The 23,006-nt window shown below is 52.6% G+C and overlaps 1 protein-coding gene across 1 annotated transcript in view; it reads right to left on the bottom strand.

The window, feature by feature from the left end:
• The window catches only part of lamb2l (laminin, beta 2-like), a 102,359-nt gene extending 88,401 nt beyond the window's left edge, over positions 1 to 13,958 (bottom strand). Inside the window, 2 exon segments of the mRNA XM_052018128.1 lie at positions 5,982 to 6,065; positions 13,811 to 13,958. Coding sequence (XP_051874088.1) covers positions 5,982 to 6,012 — 31 coding nt within the window. The 5' untranslated portion in view covers positions 6,013 to 6,065; positions 13,811 to 13,958.
• Positions 13,959 to 23,006: the final 9,048 nt, after the last annotated feature.

Consider the following 23,006-nt stretch of genomic DNA (forward strand, 5'->3'; position numbering starts at 1 on the left):
TACAATGTTTGGACAGTTTTGTGGACAGGGAATGTTTGGAGGAAATGACAACATCAGTTAAATTATCGTAAATATCTTCTATAGATTCATGGAGTTATACAGCACAGAACCAGGCCATTCGGTCCAACAATAATCCGAGGCCTACCTAAACTAACCCCCATTTGCCAGCATTTGGCCCATATCCCTCCAAACTCTCCCGCCCATGTTGTAACTGTGCTGCCTCTACACTTCCTCTAACTCTCCAGTGCCGGTAACATCCCAGTGAATCTTTCCTGCACCAGCTTATCTGAGACTGTTCGAGGGAAACCCCCTCACCGCCGCCCCTCCCTCACTGCGGCAGCGGGAAAGGCCCGAAGTCCTCTGTCCCAGTGGAGAGCGGGGTTGCCAGAGGAGAGTGGCGAGGGGAAAGGGTGAGCGAGGGGCGAGGGTGAGCGAGGGGCTCCTTTGACTCCCTGCACCTGCCATCTCCTGGTGCTACAGATCCTTCAATGATTAACAGGAGGGCGCCCTCCTGAAAGTGGGAGCAAAGTACGAGTGCCGTGGATTCCACACACAAGATCGGCACAGCCGCTCCCTCTCACCGCCCCAGCCCCACGTTGCCCCAGCCCCATGTCTCCCTGAGCTGCCCCAGAGTGCGGAAACGTTGAATCCCCGCAGCCCACCGCGCTCCCGCACTCTGGGCTTGGACCAGCTGACCACACCCGCCGACCCCTTTGTCATGTGGGAGCCAAAACAACCCCAGGTACATGGCTGCTCACGTGAGGCACCTCGCAGCTTTACGTATGGCGGGACCCCTCCCTCCCCACATGCGCGTGATGGGCCCCTCCCCTCCACGCGTGTGGGAGGTGGGACCCCTCTCTCCCCACCCCTTCACCCACACGTGCACGTGATGGACCCCTCCCTCCCCTCCATGTGTGTGGGTGGCTGGTGTTGGGACAGGGCTGTGATCAGGGTGGGTCCTTGCCTGCGGTCGGGGGGTTGGGGGGGAGGGGGAAGGGCGAAGGACAGGAAAATCAGAAGCTCACTGAATACATCCTCCCCACCCCCCCTCGACTCCTCCCCAACTCCTCACATTCTCAGCCCTCCCGTCTTCCCTCACCCTCAACCCTAACCCTCCCTCCTCACCCTCGTCCCTCCCCTCCTCCATCTCACTCACTCGTCCCCTCACCCATTACCTCCCCTCCCGTTCCAATCCCTCAGCCCCTCCTCCCCCCACAGCAGGCCACCGGGTTGGCAGGAGGGGAGGGGAGGGGCAGAGGGCTGAGGACAGAGGGACAGTGAGAGGGTTTGGAGGAACGGCAGGAGGGGAGGGAGGAGAAGGAGACGAGGTGCAGGGCGTGACGGTGTGGGCAGGGCTCTGGGCAAACTCCAGCTGTGTTGGGTGGGATTCTTGGGAAGGAGGGGGTGAGACTGTATGGGGCTGGAGGGATTTAGTGAGAGTGGAGGTCCGGCATCGGGGAGGGTCTGGGGCTGCATGGAGTCAGGGAGCAGGTTGTGGCCACTCGGGAGAGAGAAGCCAGAATAGAAAGCAGCGCAGACATCGGGAGCCCTCCCCTCTCCCCCGTGGGACCGCCGACATTAACAGTCTGTCTGAGAGGCAGCGATGGGAACAATGCATGGATCACTGGCCCTGATTACCAACATAATCCCAGGCAGGACGCCCGCCCCAGGTCTGGCTCTGTCCTCCATTCCCACCCCTCCATGCTGCACATTTTTGTTCCCTGAACTCTGCCTGTCCTGCTGTAAACCTTTTGTCTACGTAACCAGGCAACCAGTTGGGGACAATCATACATTCACTGATTCACTTTCACACCACATCTCCCCTAGCTGTGCCCCCAGAACCGGGAGATAATGCAGCACTTCCAGGATGTCTGGGAACCACCCCAGCAGGCAGGTACCCCTCCACCGTGTCCTTGTAAACTGACGCCTGACACTTCTGCCTCGACTGGGCCTGAGGCAGAGGTCAGTGCTCCTCCAGCCTAGTGCCAGCCAACAGCTCAGGCCACAAACCCCTACTACATTCCCCCAGGGGTCGGCAGAGTTAACCCTCATCGAGACTCTGCTGAGAGACAGATCGGTGGTGAGTGGTGAAGAACACGACCCCCACGGGGAGGGGAACAGAAGCCTGAAGTCCCACACCACCAGGTTCAGGAACAGCGACTTCCCTTTAACCATTCGGTTCTTGAACCGGCAAAACCCTGATCACTGCCTCAGCACAGCAACACTGGGACCACTTTGATCACTTTTCACTAAAATGAATGAACTTTCTGTTCTAATTGTGTTCTTTCTTGTAAAAATTGTGTATAATTTTATGTTTAATTTGTCATTTTTGTGAATGCTGCTTATCTGATGCTGTGTGCCTGTGATGCTGCTGCGGGTAAGTTTTTCATTGTGCCTGTGCACACATGGACTCGTGCACCTGACAACAAACTCAACACTTTGCACAGCCTCGTTGGTCCTGCGACTGATGGGGAGAGGGGAGGTACAGAGACACATTGGGTAGAGTCGCTGCCTCACAGCTTGAGACCCGGGTTGAATCCCATCCCCCAGCACTGCCGGTGCGGAGTTTGCACATTCTCCCTGTGACCGCAGGGGTTTCCCCCGGGTGCTCCGGTCTCCTCCCACATCCCACAGACGTGCGGGTCAGTGGGTTAACTGGCTGCTGTAAACTGCCCCCAGCGTGTGGGTGAGGGGTAGAAGCTGAGGACAGTTGCTGGGAGTGTGAGGAGAATGGAGTGGGATTGGTGTAAACAGGTGGTCGAGGGGCAGCATGGATGATGGGCCAAAGGGCCTGTATCCTTGTGGTATGACCCTGGAACAGTCAGGGGATGAAGATCAGGCAGGACTCCCACACTCTGGCCCAACTGTGGGCAGTGAATCTGGTTCAGGACTTCTGATGATATCACCTCAGTGATGCAATCTTAACCCATACCTGCTAGATACACGTGCATTGCTATAGTGCCTATCACAGCTCAGGACATCCCAACATGTGCACAGACACCAGTGAAGGTTATACACTGTTGCGAAGCAGGCAACATGGCGTCCGAGATGTGCACAGCAAGCTCCCATAAACAGCTGCTTGATAATGGATGGATAACGTCAGTAATCTTGGGTCAGGGCACTGGGGAGAATCAGCTGCTCTTCCTTGAGATGGCGCCCTGGATCCACCATATCCAGCTGCAAGCGCAGGCAGAGGGACCCCGTCACCAATTGTGCAGCAACACCTTGGCACCGCCGCAGGGAGTGGGGAGTTAGAGGATTGCGGTCAGTTCTGGGGTGGGCCCTGATCCCACAGCCTCACAGAACCACTAAAGCAGTGTCCCTGGAGTGACGGTTGTGTCAGCAGCTTCCTTCAACACACCCTCCCTGCTTAATGCAGACTTCAACACAGCCCTCCCCACACTGACAGCATCTAGAAGGCAGCATCCATCATCAAAGATCCCCACCATCCGGGCCGTGCCATCTCCTCGCAGCTCCCATCGGGCAGGAGGTACAGAAGCCTGAAGTCCCACACCACCAGGTTCAGGAACAGCGACTTCCCTTCAACCATTTGGTTCTTGAACCAACCTGCACAACCCTCACCCTAGCTCAGCAACGGAACACTACGGATACCTCTTGTACCACCTCAGACTTGTCACTGAATGTGCTAAACAAGACATTACTGGAAAAAAAAAGTCTCTTTCTTCACTGTCTTGTATAATTTATGTCGTGTGTTGTATCTACGCGCCTGTGATGCTGCTGCAAGCAAAGTTTTCATTGTACCTGTACCTCACCATACCTGTGCACACGGCAATAAACTCGACTTGAGGCTTTTCAGCCCAATCAATTAATGGGGGAATGTGTTCACAGAACAATCCCATTCCCCCATTAATTTTCCTTGTAACCCATTCTCCCCACATTAACCTATCAACCCGTATGTCACAGGCAGGGTGTGTTGAAGACGCAATCACAGGGAGGACATGCAAACTCCACACAGACAGCACTGGAGGTTGGGATTAAACCAGGTCTCTGGAGCTTTGAGGCAGTGGTTCTACCCGCTGCGCTGCCCTCGATTATTTACAGGGCTTCAGTGTTTTGTACTTTCACCTTTATCAGTCATAAAGTCTTCAAAAACCCACATAAAAATTTGTATGTTATTGCTTTAACCAATAAAATTTGGTATCGGTAATCTATTTCATAATGTCAACTTGCACTTAATGAAGTGGCCTGTTAGGTGTGGATCTTGAACAGACCACTGACCAATGGCTATCCCTCTGGGACATGTGTTGGAATCAGGTGGTCAGCATCAAGACTGGGAACACAGGCCGAAACACAGACCAGTCAAAGGACGAGCAGCAGCGGGTGACTGGAAACGGACAACAATCCTTCACCGTCACTACCGGCTTAATTACAACTTATCACTGAGCGTTCGTCCACACTTCTTTTGTGAGCAGAAATACTCAATCGTATCAAAGATAATAACAGAAAACTGATCCAAAGTACAAAAGACAAAGAATTTGAGTGCTAATGATTCACAGCCTTTCGTAGAAAGTTTATCAGAAGAAATAGAAGGTATGGAGGTTTACGTGGATGTTGTAACGACTGGAAAATTGTGGCAATGGGGAAAGTTCAGAGAGGCTGGGGTAGCTGACAATGGAACAGAGGAGAATGAGGGGAGAGTTAATTGAGGTGAAGAAAATTATGAGTGACCCCAACAGAGTAAGTAGGAAAGACTCAGATCCCTGAGCAGAAGGGTCAAACAACTAGGGGGCAGTGAGTTAAATTGGTAGACAGGGAAAATGGTTTCCCTCAGAGGGTGGTGAGGGTTTTGAACTCACTGTATGGAAGGGTGGAGTAGAAATCCTCCCCACATTTGAGCAGGACTTCAATCCGGGACATGCCCTGTCCTCATTACTATCATCGGGGAGTCTGAACGGTCCATGAACCCATGAACAGTACCTCATTATTCCTTTGTTTTTTGCACTATTTATTTATTTTTGTAATTTATAGATTTTTACATCTTGCACTGTGCTGCTGCCACAAAACAACAAATTTCACAACATACGTCAGTGATAATAAACCTGATTCTGATCCACAGGGCGACAGACCACTGCTGGGAAGCTGGGGAGCTCTCTTTCAAGCAGCACAGAGATGATGTGAACTCTCCAAGGTTCTTCCTACCAAGTGGCAGAAGGTCATAAGCAGATGGCATAAACCAGCCCAGTCCCAGGGTGATGTGAACACAGGACTGGGCAAAGCTCACTTGGACAGGGGTGACCACAGAACCTGGCCCACGATAGGTTGAGGAGAGCGGAACCTGTCCCACGAGAGGTTGAGGGGAACAGTAACGATGCATTTCAGGGACAACAGATGAGGGGGAAGGGTCAGCATGGACTGGTTGGGCCGAATGGCCCGTTTCTGTGCTGTATATCCTGCACAGTACCCACGGGACACGACACCATCCGAGGAGCAGCAGCTCCTCTGGAATGGTGCTCCACGGATTCAGGAGAACGGTATCCAGGCTGACAAGGGTTAAAGTTCACAGGGACACTGCTTGAATGAGCTTCACCTTCCCCCGAGTGAGAGATTCTACAGATCGAACCGAGGTTTATCAAAATCACTGATAATTCAGTCGGGAGGAGGGGAGGTTAGGCAGAGGCACTGCCACGAGGTACAGTCTTAACATTAGGGTTAGGGTTACATCTGCTTCACTTCAGATGTTAAACCAAGCACCCAGCTGTCTCTCTGATGAGCGTACAGGACCCCACCGTACATCTTTGAAGAGGAGGGTGCACACTCTACGGTACTGATCAATATTTACCCATCACCAAAACTAAGGCAGACGATCTGGTTCTTTTCACATGGCTATGGGTGCCTGCTGTGTGCAAATTAGCTGCCGAGTTTCCCACCAACGGTAGACACTACACTTCAGAATTCTGTAGTCAGTGTACAGCTCAGATTGTGCAACTTCTTCACCAGAAGCTGTCAACCTCTACACTTACCAAGCAGAACCGTGGCTGCCAGTAATTTCATTCCGACCGGATAAAACTGGGAATTTCAACAGGTGATACGGAATCAGCAGTTCCCTGTACAGGAGTAAACCAAATATTAAATAAGAACCCAGTTAATATAAATCTGGCATAAAAGCCAGTCTCAGTAAAGGTGAACACAAAACTACCGATTGCTGTAAAACCCCGCTCTGGTCACTACCGCCCTGCAGGCGAGGAAGTCTCACCGCTTGGTCCGGACAGGAATCACGTCCAAGGAGCAAATAGGGATGGCAATAAATGCCAACCTCAGCAGCAATGCTCTCACCCTGAGTGGCTGAATACATCACCTCCTTCCCAGTCCACAGCTCCCTGAAAGTGGCAACGCAGGTAGATAGGGTGGTGAAGGTCACATACGGCATGTGTCTCTTCACGGGTCAGGGTATAGAATATGTTGGAACACACTAGTTAGGCCACAGTTCCAAGGAAAAGAGCCAACCTGCCCAGTCAGGGTTCCTTGGAGTGGAGGAAGCTGAAACACTCTATCCTGGGAACATGCTGGCGAATCTCCTCCGCTGCACCATCACATCTTTGAGGCGCTCGCTTTCCCCGCTACACCGCTGTGTTGCCTGGTTTGTGCTGTTAATTCTTTGTGAAAGTAAACCTTGCACTGGGGATTGCATCGACTTTGCATCAGAGTTAACAGCAATAAAAACTGGGAGACTAACAAGGGGCTTCACGCTATGCCACAACTGAGAACAACCTGCCCGGGGTACAGTAAAGAGACCCTCCACTGCCACAGAGGGGGGAGGTGGTGGTTTCTGCTTCACTTCAGATGTTAAACCAAGCTCCCAGCTGTCTGATGAGTGTAGAGGACCCCACCGTACATCTTTGAAGAGGAGGGTGCACACTCTACGGTACTGATCAATATTTACCCATCACCAAAACTAAAGCAGACGATCTGGTTCTTTTCACATGGCTATGGGTGCTTGCTGTGCGCAAGTTAGCTGCTGAGTTTCCCACCCATGGCAGACACTACACTTCAGAATTCTGTAGTCAGCGTACAGCTCAGATTGTGCAACTTCTTCACCAGAAGCTGTCAACCTCTACAGCTTGTAACATGTCAGAGTCATCCAGCACAGAAATAGGCCCTTCAGCCCAAACGGTCCATGCCGACCAAGATTCCCATCCAATCCAGTCCCATTTGCCCGCGTTTGGTCCATATCCCTCTAAAACTTTCCTATCCATGTACCTGTCCAAGTACCTTTTAAATGTTGTTAATGTACCTGCCTCACCCACTTCCTCTGGCAGCTTGTTCCATATACGCACCACCCTCTGGGTGAAAAAGTTTCCCCTCAGGTCCCTATTAAATCTCTCCCCTCTCACCTTAAACCTGTGCCCTCATGTTCTTGATTCCCCAACCCTGGGGAAACTGTGTGTGGTGATAACATCGAAAATTCACTCAGTAGGTGTGTCAAATGCAGACAATGAGCAAAGCCGTGAAACAGACAGGTGATGCCTGACAAATTTAACAAATTCCTCGGGACTGAAGGAAGTGCGGTGGATGTTGTGTACGTGGACTTCTCACGAAGGGCCTCGCTCAGAGTGCTGCAGGGAAATGTGGCAGCAACAATGGAGAACTGGCAGGAGAGGAAACACACACTGCAGGCGGCACAAAAATCTCAACTACAGTTCACTGTAGAGAGACTGTGGATATTTTCAGGCAGGTAGAATAGGGAGACACGGAGATGGCAGATGCTGCAATCTGGAGCAACACGAGATGCTGGGGGAGATCAGTGGGTCGGGCAGCATCTGTGGAGGGAAATGGACAGTTGACATTTCGGGTCGAGGTCCTTCGTCTGGACTGGTGATGAAGGGTTTCGACCGAAATGCTGACGGTCCATTTCCCTCCACGGATGCTGCCCGACCTGCTGAGTTCCTCCAGCGGTTTGTATTTTGCAGACAGAATAGGTAGTTGTTCTGGGCATCTGAAATCCACCTATGTGGAGGTAAGATTTGTGGCAGCTGACATACAAAGGTTTAAAGTACAGGAGGAAGGAATAGACAGGAGACAGACAGACACGATTTTGGTCAAACGTAGAGTTTGACAATATTGTTAATGCACCATCATTAACAGGAGCTGCAATTGTAGAAACAAAGAGGTGATTCTAATTCCATACAAACCAGAGACACACTAGGCACTATGACTGGATGCAGCTTCTCACATAACGAACCAGGTCAATGATGTGCGCTGGGTGGGGAGGTGAAACCAGAGATGAGGGTTTCGTTAGTGGGCTGTTTTCACCAGCAGAGACGGCAGAGTGGTAGGTGCCGCAGACTGAGAATGGCTGGCAAAGGGTTTACGGTAGCCAGACATTGATAAGAGGCCAGAGTCCTGACCCGGGGAGGCCAGGTCAGTCCCCAGGTACCACTCTCCAGGCTTTCAAATCTCAGTGACCCAGCCTCAGGGTGGATATCCCAGGGACAAACCCTCCATGGGTAAAGGTGACCATCTCTGGATCAGTTCTAGCCACGGGTACCTGGGCCTTCACCCTGCACAGGCAGAAGCAGCAGCTCTGAACCTGCAACCCTCACTGGTTCCTTTCACCACCTCCCCCGCGCCCCGCGCCCCCCCCCACCTCCTGTACCAACCACTGGGCTGTGGGGGGAGGGGGCTCCAGTTATTCTGCCAATCGGCTAGACCAGGACTGAGCTACAGTTGCACACATCACAGGAGCTGTGAAAAAAATCAGACAGCTTCAGGGGAGGGGTGGGAAAACAGGGGGGAAGGGGGGTGGGGGGGGAACAGAGGGACGGGACATGGGCAAGTAGACTTCAGCTGAAATTTAAAGACATGCTGATAAAGTTCACAGAAGCAGTGAAATGTTCACTGAAGGTTTAAACTGTGAAGGCTGGAGCAAAGGGTCCCCAGAGTCCACACCCTTAGGGGGGAGGGAGTTCCCGATCCCACCACATCCCGTGAGAAGGCCCTCACGTTGCTTTGGTTTTCTGTGTGTCTACCCCCCCCCCCCCCGCCATTGGAGGAAATGATTTCCCTCCACCTACCCCCTATTAAATCCCTTAATCCTTTTAAACACCTCAGTCAGATTACCCTTCAACCTCCAGACTCAAGAGATTACAAGACTAGACTATTTAACCCTTTGTAGTAGTGATCTGGTCAATCTGGGCAACCTCCCTCTCAGACAAATTCAGTGCCAGGCACTTGCAATGACTCCTCGAGCACTGCTTCTCCACAGGAGCATTCCAGGCCCGTGGGGTCGAACGGAGACCCCCTCCATGGCACGCGCTGCAGGAACACGCGACACAGTGAACAGAAGCTCCTCGGCCCCACGTTTCCCCATCCCCACTCAGTCCGACCTTGGCGGATCCCTCACCTCAGGAGCACCTCCCCCAGTTCCCCAGCATCCAAAAATCTATTGATCTCCATCATGAATATCCTCAACATCTGAGCCTCCACAGCCTCTTGGGGAAAGAATTCCAAAGGTCCCCCACCCTCCTGACAAAGAAATTTCTCCCCAGTTCTGTCCTGAACACTTATTCCGAGTGTGACCTCTGGTTCTAGACACCCCAGCTGGGAGAAACGTCGACTACGGGATAGAGGTACAGCCTTGATCATTGAATGTGGATCAGGCACAAGAGAATGGACAGGGTCTGTTTCTAATGTTATATGTTCCAATGCGACAGTAAAGACAAGTCTCTTCAATCCCACAAGACTGGATGCTCCTCTACAGAGACATTGACTCTACATTTTACACTGTCCCCGTCTGCCAAGCATTTCCAGCATTTACTTCAGATTTCCAAGAGTATTTTTGGTTTTTGCTGGCCTTTAACCTTTCACTCAAATCCTCTGTCGATAAAACTGCCTGCCTTCGGAGCTGCTTGCTGAAGCTGCACGTTACCTTGCAGTGGTTGATGTACAAGGACACCCAGGTCCCTCTCAACACCAACACTTCGACGTCTCAGTGTTTGTGTAAAAAAGTCCACCTCTCTCCCCCCCCTGGCCAACTGGGAACCTTGCGCTTTTCCAAGGGACAGGCAACAGACAGATGACATTGGTGGGGACAGTTTCGGGGTCCTGAACACCAGTGACCCCACAGAGCTCAGGAGGAAACGAGTTGGGAACAAAATTATTCATCAGTGAGGGCCTGAGGCTACATGTGGTCTGGATGAATCATGTTGGCAGAGTGGTCTAGACCACCCAACCCACCTCAGCCTGTGGATTGGTGGGGAGAGAAGGAAGGGGGCAAAACAGCTTTAATAAGAGGTAGTGAAGTTAGAATTAGATTCATGCACAAAAGCACCCAGGTCCCTCAGAACACCAACACCCATCCGTCTCTACAGAGCCAGTGAAACAGTGGACCCTACTTGACTGGTGAGGCCACATCTGGAGTACTGTGTGCAGTTCTGGTCTCCGTATTTGAGGAAGGATATACTGGCTTTGGAGGCGGTGCAGAGGAGGTTCACCAGGTTGATTCCGGAGATGAGGGGATTAGCCTGTGAGATGAGTTGCCTGGGACTATACTCGCTGGAATTCAGAAGAATGAGAGGGGATCTTATAGAAACATATAAAATTATGAAAGGGAGAGATAAGATAGAGGCAGGAAGGTTGTTTCCACTGGCAGGTGAGACTAGAACTAGGGGACATGGCCTCAAGATTCGGGGGGAGTAGATTTAGGATGGAGATGAAGAGGAACTGCTTTTTCCCCCAAGAGTAGTGAATCTGTGGAATTCTCTGCCCAGGGAAGCAGTAGAGGCTAACTCATTAAATATATTTAACACACAGTTAGATAGATTTTTGCATAGTCAGGGAGTTAAGGGTTATGGGGAAAAGGCAGGCAGGTGGATCTGAGTCCACGGCCAGATCAGCTATGATCTTACTGAATGGGGGAAGCAGGCTCGACGGGCTGGATGGCCTCCTCCTGCTCCTATCTCTTATGTTCTTAAGAGTTACTGTTCTAGTTAAGGAAATGTAGTCATCAAATCTGTGCTCAGAAAGATCCCACTAACAGTAAGGTGATAATGCCCAGATGATCTGTTTATTGTGTTGTTGAGTAAGGAATAAAGTTCAGCCTCAGAGCATCACACAGTGTTTTATGTTCAGCTGAGGGTGCGGATGGAGCATCAGGACAAGGACACCTCGCACTGTGCAGCACCCCCACAGTACTGCATGGGATAAATCAGTGTGGATGTGGCCTCAGGTTACCGCGTGGGCTTTGAACCCACGGCCTTCTGAGTCGGAGAGTGATGGCCGAGCCACATTTAATGGAGAGTGGCTCAAGGCTCCTGCCTCAGGGCAGGAGGCACAGGCCAGGCTGGCTCGGAGAGTGACTGGGAGCAGGGAGGGTGCTGAGAGCTGGCCTACATCATGCTGCGTGAAGGCTGAGTTCAGCTCAGCATCATAGACACCAGTCATGGAGCTGTACAGCACAGAAACAGGCCCTTCTGCCCACCACCTCCATACTGACCCATTTGCCCTCATTAGACCTATTTCCTGCTGTGCCTTGCCGTTTGAACTGTCCAAATGTCTCTTAAATGCAGTGTCTGTATCTGATCCCACCACCTCCCTCGGGCCAGCAAGTTCCAGATATCACCCGCTCTCTGCAACTCCTCCCTCTCACCTTGAACCTGTGTCTCTTGTTTTTGATACCCCGACTGTGGGAAAAAGATTCTACCCTATCTATGCCTGTTATACCATGCATCACCGCCTGGTGTGGAGGCTCCAATGCGCAGGATCGCAAGAGGCTGCAGAGGGTTGTAGACTCAGCCAGCTCCATCACGGGCACAACCCTCCCCACCATCGAGGACGTCTTCAAGAGGCGGTGCCTCAAGAAGGTGGCATCCATCACTGAGGACCCTCACCACCCAGGACACGCCCTCTTCTCATTACTACCATCAGGAGGGGGGGAGAGGTACAGGAGCCTGAAGACCCACACTCAACGATTCAGGAACAGCTTCTTCCCCTCTGCCATCAGATCTCCAAATGGTTCATGAACCCCTGAACACTACCTCGTTATTTCTTTGTACTATTTATTTTTGTACTTTATAGATTTTTATGTCCTGCTCTGTACGGCTGCCACAAAACAACATATTTCACGCCATAAGTCAGTGGTAATAAACCTGATCCTGCCAGGTCACCCCTCAGCCTCCTTCACTCCGGGGAAGCAGTCCCAGCCTGTCCAGCCTCTCCCCATAACTAAACCCCTCCAATTCAGGCAACATCCTGGTGAACCTGCTCTGCACCTTCTCCAGTGCACCCACGTCCTTTCCACAGGGTGGTGACCCGAACTGCACACAGTGCTCCAAGGAAACAACTGCTGGCACGGTCCGAGTGCCCTCCCTCTGCCCAGTCAGGAGGGTGTGGATGCTGCTCTCCACACACTCCAGGGCAGTGCAGAGGGAGTGCCACAGGGTCAGAGGTATCACCTCTCCAATGAGATGTGAACCCAAGACCCCCAAGCTCTCCCAGATTAAAGATCCCACCGACAACCAACAGGAGGGCAGGGGAGTTCCAGCTGGGACCTGATCCAAGACTCATCCTCAACTAACTCCCTGCACCAGAGGATCCAGACCTCACACTGCCCTGGGATCTTCCTGTGCCTACCCTATACTACCTCAAGGCACTGTGTAATGAATTGACCTGTACTATGGGTATGCAGGACAAGTTTTTCACTGGACCTCAGTACAAGTGACAATAATAAACCAATCCGAATGTTACCAATTTAGGGGACTGGCCGGAGACCGACCCCTCCCCCCCACCAACTCCCCCCTCCCCGGGACAGGGACAGAGCGAGGGAGCATCTACATTGCCCCCCACCCCGCCGGCAGCGCGGACATCTCCCCCTCCCACAACATGGTCTTCATAAGCTCTGGCCCCGTGGCGCGGCGCTCCCTCACCCCCCCCGGCCGCGCGGCGCTCCCTCACCCCCCCCCGGCCGCGCGGCGCTCCCTCACCCCCCCCCGGCCGCGCGGCCCTCCCTCACCCCCCCCAGGCCGCGCGGCCCTCCCTCACCCCCCCCAGGCCGCGCGGCGCTCCCTCACCCCCCCCCCAGGCCGCGCGGCGCTCCCTCACCCCCCCCCAGGCCGCGCGGCGCTCCCTCACCCCCCCCCCCCCGGGCCGGCTCCCTCGCCGCCGGTCGATGGTTTTGCTGTCAGCTCTCTGACCCGGGTCGGAGAGAGGGAGGAAGCGCCGCCGAGACGGAGCGGCGACATGACGGCAGCGCCCGGCCGGGACAAAGTTCCTGAAGTTTGTGCCGCGCTCACCTGTCCCGGGACAGAGCCGTCCCGCCCCGTCCCGTCCCGCCCCGTCCCGCCCCGTCCCGCCCCGTCCCGTCCCGTCCCGTCCCGCAGCCGAACCTGCGGCACCTGAGCGGAATCCGCTGCCGAAACCCCCGCCCGAGAGCTCGGCCTCCCGCTGTCGGCGAGGGCGGAGCTCCGCTCACCTGTCCCAGCGCGAAGCTTTCTGCTGCCGAATAGCCGAGAGCTTGTCCCCGCGGTTTGAAGTTTGGGGGGGGGGGTGGGGGGTGAGGGAGAGAGGGAGGGAAGGAGAGAGGGGAGAGGGAGAGAGAGAGAGGGGAGGGGGAGAGAGAGAGAGGGGAGGGGGAGAGAGAGAGAGGGGAGGGGGAGAGAGAGAGAGGGGGGGGGGAGAGAGGGGAGAGGAGGGGGAGAGAGGGGAGAGGAGGGGGAGAGAGGGGAGAGGAGGGGGAGAGAGGGGAGAGGAGGGGGAGAGAGGGGAGGGGGAGAGAGAGGGGAAGCTGCTGCTGTTTACAAAGCTGTAGGTGAACATATCTGTGGCGATAAAGAGCGGCTGGAACCCGGTTACTCACACGGACATGGGTTGGGGGTTGCAGGATACGGACAGCCTCCGAGAGGACCGATGTGTGAATGTCTGCAGAAGGGGACTGGGTAAACCCTGAACAAAAACACGCTCAGAGCAGCCAATCCCACAACGCGAATTGTTATTTTCAACCCGACAGCACCAGACAATCAGAATGTAAATTCGCCCAATCGCTCTCTGAAAGCAAGTCTGTTACCAAGAGACAGGAATGTATGCACCCCCCCCCCCCAGCCTCCCAGTTAGACACCCTCAGCATCTCCGGGTTCCCCGCACCCTCACACTGAGTGGGAACGGGCCGCTCCCCAGGTCTGAGGGTGTGTGGGGTGGGAGCCGGACCTGCACCTAAAGTAAACGGTGGCCTCCGGAGTTTAACCAGGGCGGTGCCGGTTAACGGGGAGGGGCAGGTCCGTCCTCCAGGGAGCGGAGAAGGTTAAGAGGAGACTGAGTTGTGGCGCTCAGAGTAATAAAGGTGTTTGACCACGGGGTGGGTCACAGAGGGAGAGGGTTAGGGTTCCTGCAGCGAGCTGCTGTGAATGAGAAGGTTTGCATTCATCCAAAAGATGAACACGATGATGCTGGAGGAACTCAGCAGGTCAGGCAGCATCCGTGGAGAAAAGCAGCCGGTCAACGTTTCGGGTCAGGACCTGAGATAGGAGAAGGGGAAGCCCAATATATAGGAGGGAAAGCAGACCCGTGAGAGGTGGACAAAGGAGGGGAGGTGGGGTGGGCACAGGGTGGTGATGGGGAGATGCAGGTAAGGGTTGGTGATGGGCAGGTGCGGGGGGGGGGGGGGTGAGGAGGGGAGAGCAGATCCACCAGGCTGGCGGAGGGCGAAAGGGAGCAAGACAGGGGAACAGAAAGATGGAAGGATAGAGAGGAGAAAGGGAGGAAAAGAGGGGAGAGAAGGAGCGTCACACAGCACAGAAACAGGCCCTTCGGCCCAACTGGTCCATGCCGACCCAGATGCCCAGTCCCATATCCTTCTAAACCTTTCCAAAACCTTTGATGCCTTTCCTGTACCATCTCAGAGGGCAGGAAGGAGTCGACCACAGTGTGTGCCTGGAGTCACCTACAGCCTGGGACATTGTGAACTCAATGGGTTTTTACAACATCTGTTGTTACATTACTGAGATTTATTCCAAGAATTCCAGATTATTTAATGAAACAAAGTTCAATTTCACAGTAGCCACAGTGGGACCTGAGCTCAGGTCTCTGGATTGTTGTCCAGACCTCTGGGGTGCTGCTTTGGTGATATACCCACTGCACCATCGCAGGGTGCGCTGTTACTCAGTGGATGCTGGGTTGTACCTGTACCTGGGTTGTACCTGTATTGGGTTGCACCTGTATTGTACCTGTACCTGGGTTGTACCTGTACAGGGTGTGCTGTTACCCTGTGGATGCTGGGTTGTACCTGTACCTGTATTGTACCTGTACCTGGGTTGTACCTGTACACCTGGGTTGTACCTGTACCTGAGCAGCTTGGCTACAGGTGCAGATATCATCAGGTGGGCTTTCTGTGATCCTGAGCACTGTTACCAAGTCCACATCATCTATTTCTCCTGCTGCCTCGGTCACATTTGAACTGCCAATTGCACAGTAGAATTGGTGGTAGACTGGATGATGAAGAAAGTTGTCTAAGGTTACAACAGGACATAGATCAACTGGGAAAGTGGGCCAAGGAATGGCAGATGGAGTTTAAGCCAGACAAGTGCGAAGTGATGCATTTCAGGAATTTAAACCTGGGCAGGACTTGCACAGGGCTCTGGGGAGTGTTGTTGAATAGAGAGTCCTGGGGGTACAGGTACATAGTTCCCTGATGAGAATACAGGTTGACAGCAGTGAAGAAGGTACACCATGTTGCAGGGGATGTCATATTACAGTTGTACAAAATGTTAGTTAGACTACACTCGGAGCACTGTGTGCCATTCTGGTTGCCATGCTATAGGAAGGATGTGATTAAGCTGGAGGGGGCAGGAAAGATTCACCAGGAAGTTACTAGGACTGGAGGGCTTGAGTTATAGGGAGAGGCTGGACAGGCTGGGACTGTTTCCCTGGAGTGAAGGAGGCTGAGGGGTGACATTATAGAGGTTTATAAAATCATGAGGGGCACAGATAAGGTGGATGGTCACTGTTTTCCCCAGGGTGGGGGAGTCTAAACCTAGAGGGCACAGGGTTAAGGTGAGAAGGGAAAGATTTAAAAGGGACCTGAGGTGCAGATTTTTCACACCCAGAGGGTGGTGGGTGTGTGGAACGAGCTGCCAGAGGAAGTGGGAGAGGCGGGTATAATTGCAATGTTTAAAAGACATTTAGACAGGTACACGGATAGGAAAGGTTTAGAGAGATATGGGCCAAATGCAGACAATTTGGACTAACTCAGGTAGGCAGTGTGGCCAGCATGGACCAGTTGGGCTGAAGGGCCTGTTTCCCTGCTGTATAATTTGATGAATCTGTCCATGGAGCCCCACGTTTAACATCAGGAGTCGGTTTACAACCCCAGTGCTGCTGTTACAGGGGACATTCCCCAGCCTCTGGTCCTGACCCTTAACCTCCCGGGCAGAGGAGTTTGGTGGGGTGGCAGGAGAGGGGGAAGGAGGAATAGGAGGAGGCAAGGAGGGCGTGAAAGCAGAGACTTGCGGGGGGGGAAGGGGAGAGGAGGGGAAAAGATGTTGGGAGAAGAGAGGGTTAGGGAGGGGCATTCACGTCTGATGGGACTCTTCCTCAAAGGGCGGTGCAAGAACCGTTGAATTATTCCAAGGCTCAATGAGGACGAGGGTGAAGGGTTATGACGTATTGACACTTGTTCATGCTCAGTACCACATGTGCCTGTCCATTGCCCCCAGAGTAACTGACTAACTCTGTCGGGGGCCGGTCCTTTCCGGAGGTTGGGATTTGTCCGAGGGACTCACTCCTGCAACAGGAGTACCTTTTAGACAAACCTACCTCAAAGTTCTCAAAGTCTCACAGAGCCATGCACCCTGGGTTTGGAACCACATGAGTAGATCACTAATGGGTAGGTCCTAACGTAGGCAAAACAAAGGGGGGTGGGGTGGGGGGGAAGGGGAGGGGGAAGGGGAGGGGTTACCAGAAGTTCGAGAAATCGATGTGGAGGCCGTCAGGTTGGAGGCTCCCAAGGCAGAATATGAGGTGTTGTTCCTCCAACCTGCGCCTGGCCTCAACGTGGCAGTAGAGGAGGCCATGGACAGACATGTCAGTGTGGGAATGGGATGTGGAATTGAAGTGGGTGGACACCGGGAGGTCCTGACTGCTGCGGCGGACGGAGCGAAGGTTCTCGACAAAGCGGTCACCCAATCTGCGTGGGGCCTCACCGATGTAGAGGAGGCTGCACCGGATGCAATAAATGACATCCTCAGACTCACAGGTGAAGCGCTGCCTCACCTGGAAGGATTGTCTGGGACCCCAATGGTGGTGAGGGAGGAGGTGTAGGGGCAGGTGTAGCACTTGGTGCGGTTGCAGGGATAAGTGGAGGGTCATCAGTGGGGAGGGATGAGTGGGCCAGGGAGTTGCAGAGACAGCGATCCCTGCGGAGAGAGGGGAGGGGAGGGGAGGGGAGGTGAAGATCTGCCTGGTGGTGGGATCCCGTTGGAGGTGGCAGAAGTTGTGGATAATGACGTGTTGGATGCGGAGGCTCGTGGGGTGGTAGGTGAGGACAAGGGGAATGTTGTCCCTGTGATGTCGGGGGGAGGGGGTGAGGGCAGACGTGTGGGAAGTGGGGGAGATGTGGGTGAGGGCAGCATTGATGGTGGTGGAAGGGAAACCTCGGTTACTGAAGGAGGAGGACATCTCCGATGTCCTGGAGTGGAGAGCCCCATCGTGGGAACAGACGCGGTGGAGGCGGAGGGTCTGGGAGAAGGGGATGGCGTCCTTGCCAGTGACAGGGTGGGAAGAGGTGTCGTTGAGGTAACTGTGGGAGTCGGTGGGCTTGTAGAAGGTGTCTGTGGTTAATCTGTCTCTGGTGGTGGGGACAGAGAGATCCAGAAGAGGAGAGAGGTGTTGGAGACGGACCAAGTGAATCTGAGGGCAGGGTCGGTTGGAGGCAAAGTTAATGAAATTGATGAGCTCAGCACCGGTGCAGGAAGCAGCCCCAATGCAGTCATCAATGCAGTGGAGAGAGAGTTGGGGAGTGTTACCGGTGTAGGCTCGGAACATGGACTGTTCCATGTTGCTGATGAAAAGGCAGGTAGAGCTGGGCCCAGGCGAGTGCCCACGGCTACACCTGTGGTTTGGAGAAAGTGGGAGGAGCTGAAGGAGAAGTTGTTGAGGGTGAGGACCAAGGCTGATTTTTTACCTTAGTGCTACTTACTTGCTCTAACCCTACATCCTTCAGTTCCCTTAAAATCCAAAACTACCGCACTCTATTCACTCCAGAGTTTTTGATCATTTGAATTTGAATTCCCCAGTGATGGAGCTGGGATTTGAACAAGTCTCTGCATCGGTTGACAATGCCTTTGGTGTTTGGTCTATGAAGTGAAAACCGGTCACACTGCAGGCAGTGACCTCTGGCTCCACAGAAGCCCTCGAGAGACCTCGACCACGGCGTAGTCCTGCCCCCTGGTGCTGGCACGACAGTATTACACAGAACGGAACAGTATGGCACAGGAACCGGCTCTCCAGCCCACCGTATCTGTGTCCACCATGCGGCCAATTTAAACTGCACATCTGCATGCATGTGGTTTATGCCCCTCCATCCCCTGCCTATTCATGTGTCTGTTTATATGCCCCTTAAACACTGTTATCATATCTGCTTCCACCCCCACCCCTGGCAGCCTGCACCAGGCACCCACCACTCTCTCTATAAAAATAACTTTCCTCGTAAGTTTCCCTTAAACCTTCCCGCTCTCACCTTAAAGCCATGCCCTCGAGTATTTGACATTTCCACCCTGGGAAATAGACTCTGGCTGTCTGCCCTATCCATACCTCTCATAATCTTATATCCTTCTATCAGGTCTCCCCTCAGCCTCCGCCGCTCCAGAGGAAACAACCCAAGTTTGTCCAACCTCTCCTTACAGCTCATGCCCTCTAATCCAGGCAGCATCCTGGTGAACCTCTTCTGCACCCTCTCCAAAGCCTCCACATCCTTCCTGTAATGGGGCGACCAGAACTGCACACAATTCTCCTCGTGGCCTAACCAAAGTTTTACACAGGTGCGACGTGACTTCCCCACTCTTATACTCAATGCCCTGACCAACGAAGGCAAGTGTGCCGTACACCTTCTTTACCACCCTATATACTTGTGTTGCCACTTTCAGGGAGCTATGGACCCCAAGATCCCTCTGTATGTCAATGCCCCCAAGGGTCCTGTCATTTACTGTCATTTTCCCCTTACGTTTGACTTCCCAAAGTGTAACACCTCGCAAATTAAACTCCATTCCTCGGCCCATATCTGCAGCTGATTTATATCCTTCTGTATCCTTCGACAACCTTCCTCACTGTCCACAGCTCCACCCATCTTTGTGCAAACCTGCTAATCAGCCCATCTACATTTTTGTCCGTGTCATTTATACCGTACATATCACAAACAACAGAGAGCCCAGCACCGATCCCTGTGGAACACCACTGGCCACAGACCTCCGGTCAGAATAACCCCCCTCCACCACCACCCTCCGTCTTCTGTGGCCAAGCCAATCCTGAATCCAATCTACCACCGCAACATGGATCCCACGCATCTGCAGAGGGTTGTGGAGGCCAAGTCATTGGGTGTATTTAAGACATTGATAGGTTCTTGATTGGAGGGAGGTTAAGGCTTACAGGGAGAAGGCAGGAGTATGGGGTTGAGAAAAAACTTCAGCCATGATTGAATGATGGAGCTGACTCAATGGGCCAAATGGCCTAATTCTGCTCCTATATCTTGTGGTCTTATGGTGTTAACCTTCTGAGTCAGCCTACTTGAGAGAGGTTGTCGTGCCTTACTGAAGTCTGCGCACACAACATCCACTGTCCTACCTTCATTGCAGAGAAGTTGAGCTGGAGTGACACAGATTGTGATGGTGCCAGATGGAGGAGGCTCAGCTTCTGGGATCTGGGATCAGTGGCAAGGCTGGCATTTTCCCCATCCCTGATAAGCCTTGAACTGTGGCTTGCTGGACCATGTAAGGGAGACAACAATTGTACTGGATCTGGAGTCAAGCACAGTCCAGACTGGGGAAGGGCTGCAGATGCCTCCCTGACCAGGGCTCACATTCAAGGATCAGGGTGGCTACTTCAGTCTGAGATGAGGAGAAATTTCACCTCCCAGAGAGTGATGAATTTGTGGAATTCCCGACCACAGAAACCGGCTGAAGCCAAATCATCTACCACGTTATGACCTTGCACCTTATTGTCTGCCTGCACTGCACTTTCCCTGTAACTGTAACACTTTATTCTGCATTCTGTTATTTTCCCTTGTCCTACCTCAAGGAAATGATCTGTATGGGAAATACAAGTTTTTCACTGTACCTCAGTACATGTGACAATAATAAACCAATTTATATTCAAGGAAGGATATGGATAGAAAGCAGGAATGGGATTGCATTAGTGAACCTGAGGGGGTTTACAACAATCCAATGGTTTTGTGTTCACCGTCCCTCACTGTGAGTTTCGGTAGATTGGAACTGAAGTCAAGTTCCACAGCTGTCAAGGTGGGATTTGGACTTGACTCTCTGGATTGTGGTTGGTTATTTAATTTGCCAACACCTTCCAACACTCAGTGAGATGTTTTGAGGTGGGAGTTGGGGGTGAACAGGGGTTGGCTTAGTCTCTACACAGACGACACCATGCCCCGTCCACTTTCCCATCCTGTGTCTGGACTGAGCACCCGCAGCCTCCAGGTCAAGTTCGGAATTCCCAACATCCACAAATCTTAGTGAAGAAATCCTCCTCATCTCTGCCTGAAATCTCCCTCATCTCTGCCTGAAATGGTGTGCCCTAATCCTGTGATTTTCCCCTGTTCTGACCCTCACCACCCCCTGTTCACCCCCTCAGATCCCAGGATGACATCACCTGGGAGGTTTATAAAATCCCGAGGGGCATAGATAAGGTGGATGGTCACAGTCTCTTCCCCGGAGTGGTGCAGACTAGTTTTAGAGGGCACAGGTTTAAGGTGAGAGGGGAAAGATTTAACAGAGGCCCTGAGGGGGAAATTTTTCACCTAGAGTGTGGTGGGTGAGAGGAACAAGCTGCCAGAGGAAGTGGTAGAGGTGGTGACAGTTACAACATTTAAATACATTTGCACAGGTACATGGATGGGAAAGGTTTAGAGTCATTGAGTTAAAGTCAAAGTCAAACTCAAGTTTATCGTCATCTGCACAAGTCCGTGTGTGCACGGGTGCGATGGAAAACTTCTTGCAGCAGCATCACAGGCACAGAGCATCAGATCAGCAGCATTCACAAGAAAAACATAAATCATACAGGCCCTTCGGCCCAACTGGTCCATGACCACTGAGATGCCCCATCCAAGCTCGTCCCATTTGCCCAGATCCCTCTAAACCTTTCCTATCCAAGTACCTGTCCAAGTGTCTTTTAAATGTCTCACCCACTTCCTCTGGCAGCTCGTTCCACATACATACCACCCTCTGGGTGAAAAATTTGCCTCTCAAGTTCCTATTAAATCTCTCCCCTCTCACCCCAAACCTCTGCCCTCTAGTTCTTGATTCCCCAACCCTAGGAAACAGACTGTGCGCATTCACCCTGTCGATGAACACGGAACGTAGAACAGTACAGCCAGGACGGGCCCTTCGGCCCAAAATGTTGTGCTGACCTATATAAACACCTCCTCCATGATCAGTCTAACCCTCCCCTCCTACACAGCCCATAACCCTTACAGCTATGTGCCTATTTAAGAGGGTGGTGGTATAGGCTGATATCTGCCTCCACCACCCCCAGCAGTGCGTTCCAGGCACCCACCACTCTCTGTGTAAAAAACCGACCTCTGACATCTCCCCTAAATTTTCCTCCTCTGACCTTAAACAGATGTCCTCTGGTATTGGCCATTGCCGCCCTGGGGAAAAGGTGCTGACTGTCCACTCTGTCTATGCCCCTCATAACCTTATCCACCTCTATCTCATCCTGCGTCTCTCCAACGGGAAAAGCCCTAGCTCGCTCAACCTCTCCTCATAAGACATGTTTTCTAATCCAGGCAGCATCCTGGTAAATCCTCTACACCCTCTCTAAAGCTTCCACATCCTTCTTATAATGAGGTGACCAGAATACTCTAAGTGTGGTCTAACCAGTTCTCTATAGAGCTGCAACATCACCTTGCAGATCTTGAAATCAATACCCTGACTAATGAAGCCAACACTCCATACACCTTCTTAACAACCCTATCAACTCGTGCTGCAGCTTTGAGGGATCTATGGACTTGGACCCCAAGATCCCTCTGTTCCTCCACACTGCTCAGAATCCCCTCCGTTAACCTTGTACTCCACCTTCAAGTTTGTTCTTCCAAAATGTATCACTTCACACTTTTCCGGGTTGAACTCCATCTGCCACTTCTCCGCCCAGCTCTGCATCCTGTCTACATCCTGTTGTAACCTACAGCAACCTTCTACACTATCCACAACACCACCAACCTTCGTGTCATCTGCAAACTTACTAACCCATCCCTCCACTTCCTCATCCAAGTCATTTATAAAAATCACAAAGAGCAGTGGTCCCAGAACAGATCCATGCAGAACACCACTGGTCATCAACCTCCAGGCAGAATAGCAGAACATCTACTACCACCCTCTGCCTTCTGTGGGCAAGTCAATTCCAAATCTATGCAGCCAAGTCGCCAAGAGTCCCATGCCTCATGACTTTCTGGATGAGCCTACTATGAGGAAACTTGTCGAACTATGCCCCTCATGATTTTCTACACCTCTATAGGATCATTCTCCTACGCTCCAATGAATAACGTCCCAGCCTGTCCAACCTCTCCCTATCACTCAGTTCCTCTAGTCCTGGCAACATCCTTGTAAATCTTTTCCTCACTCTTTCCAGTTTAATGACACCTTTCCTACAGCAGGGTGACCAAACCGGAACACAGTGCTCCCAGTGCGGCCTCACCAGCGTCCTGTACAACCTCACCATGACCTCCCAACTTTTATACTCGATGCCCTGACTGATGAAGGCCAGCGTGCCAAAAGCTGCCTTCACCACCTTGTCTACCTGTGACTTCACTTTCAGGGAACCATGTACTTGTACTCCCAGGT

The sequence above is a fragment of the Pristis pectinata genome, chromosome 6 (genome assembly GCF_009764475.1).
Source record: "Pristis pectinata isolate sPriPec2 chromosome 6, sPriPec2.1.pri, whole genome shotgun sequence".
Taxonomy (NCBI): domain Eukaryota; kingdom Metazoa; phylum Chordata; class Chondrichthyes; order Rhinopristiformes; family Pristidae; genus Pristis; species Pristis pectinata.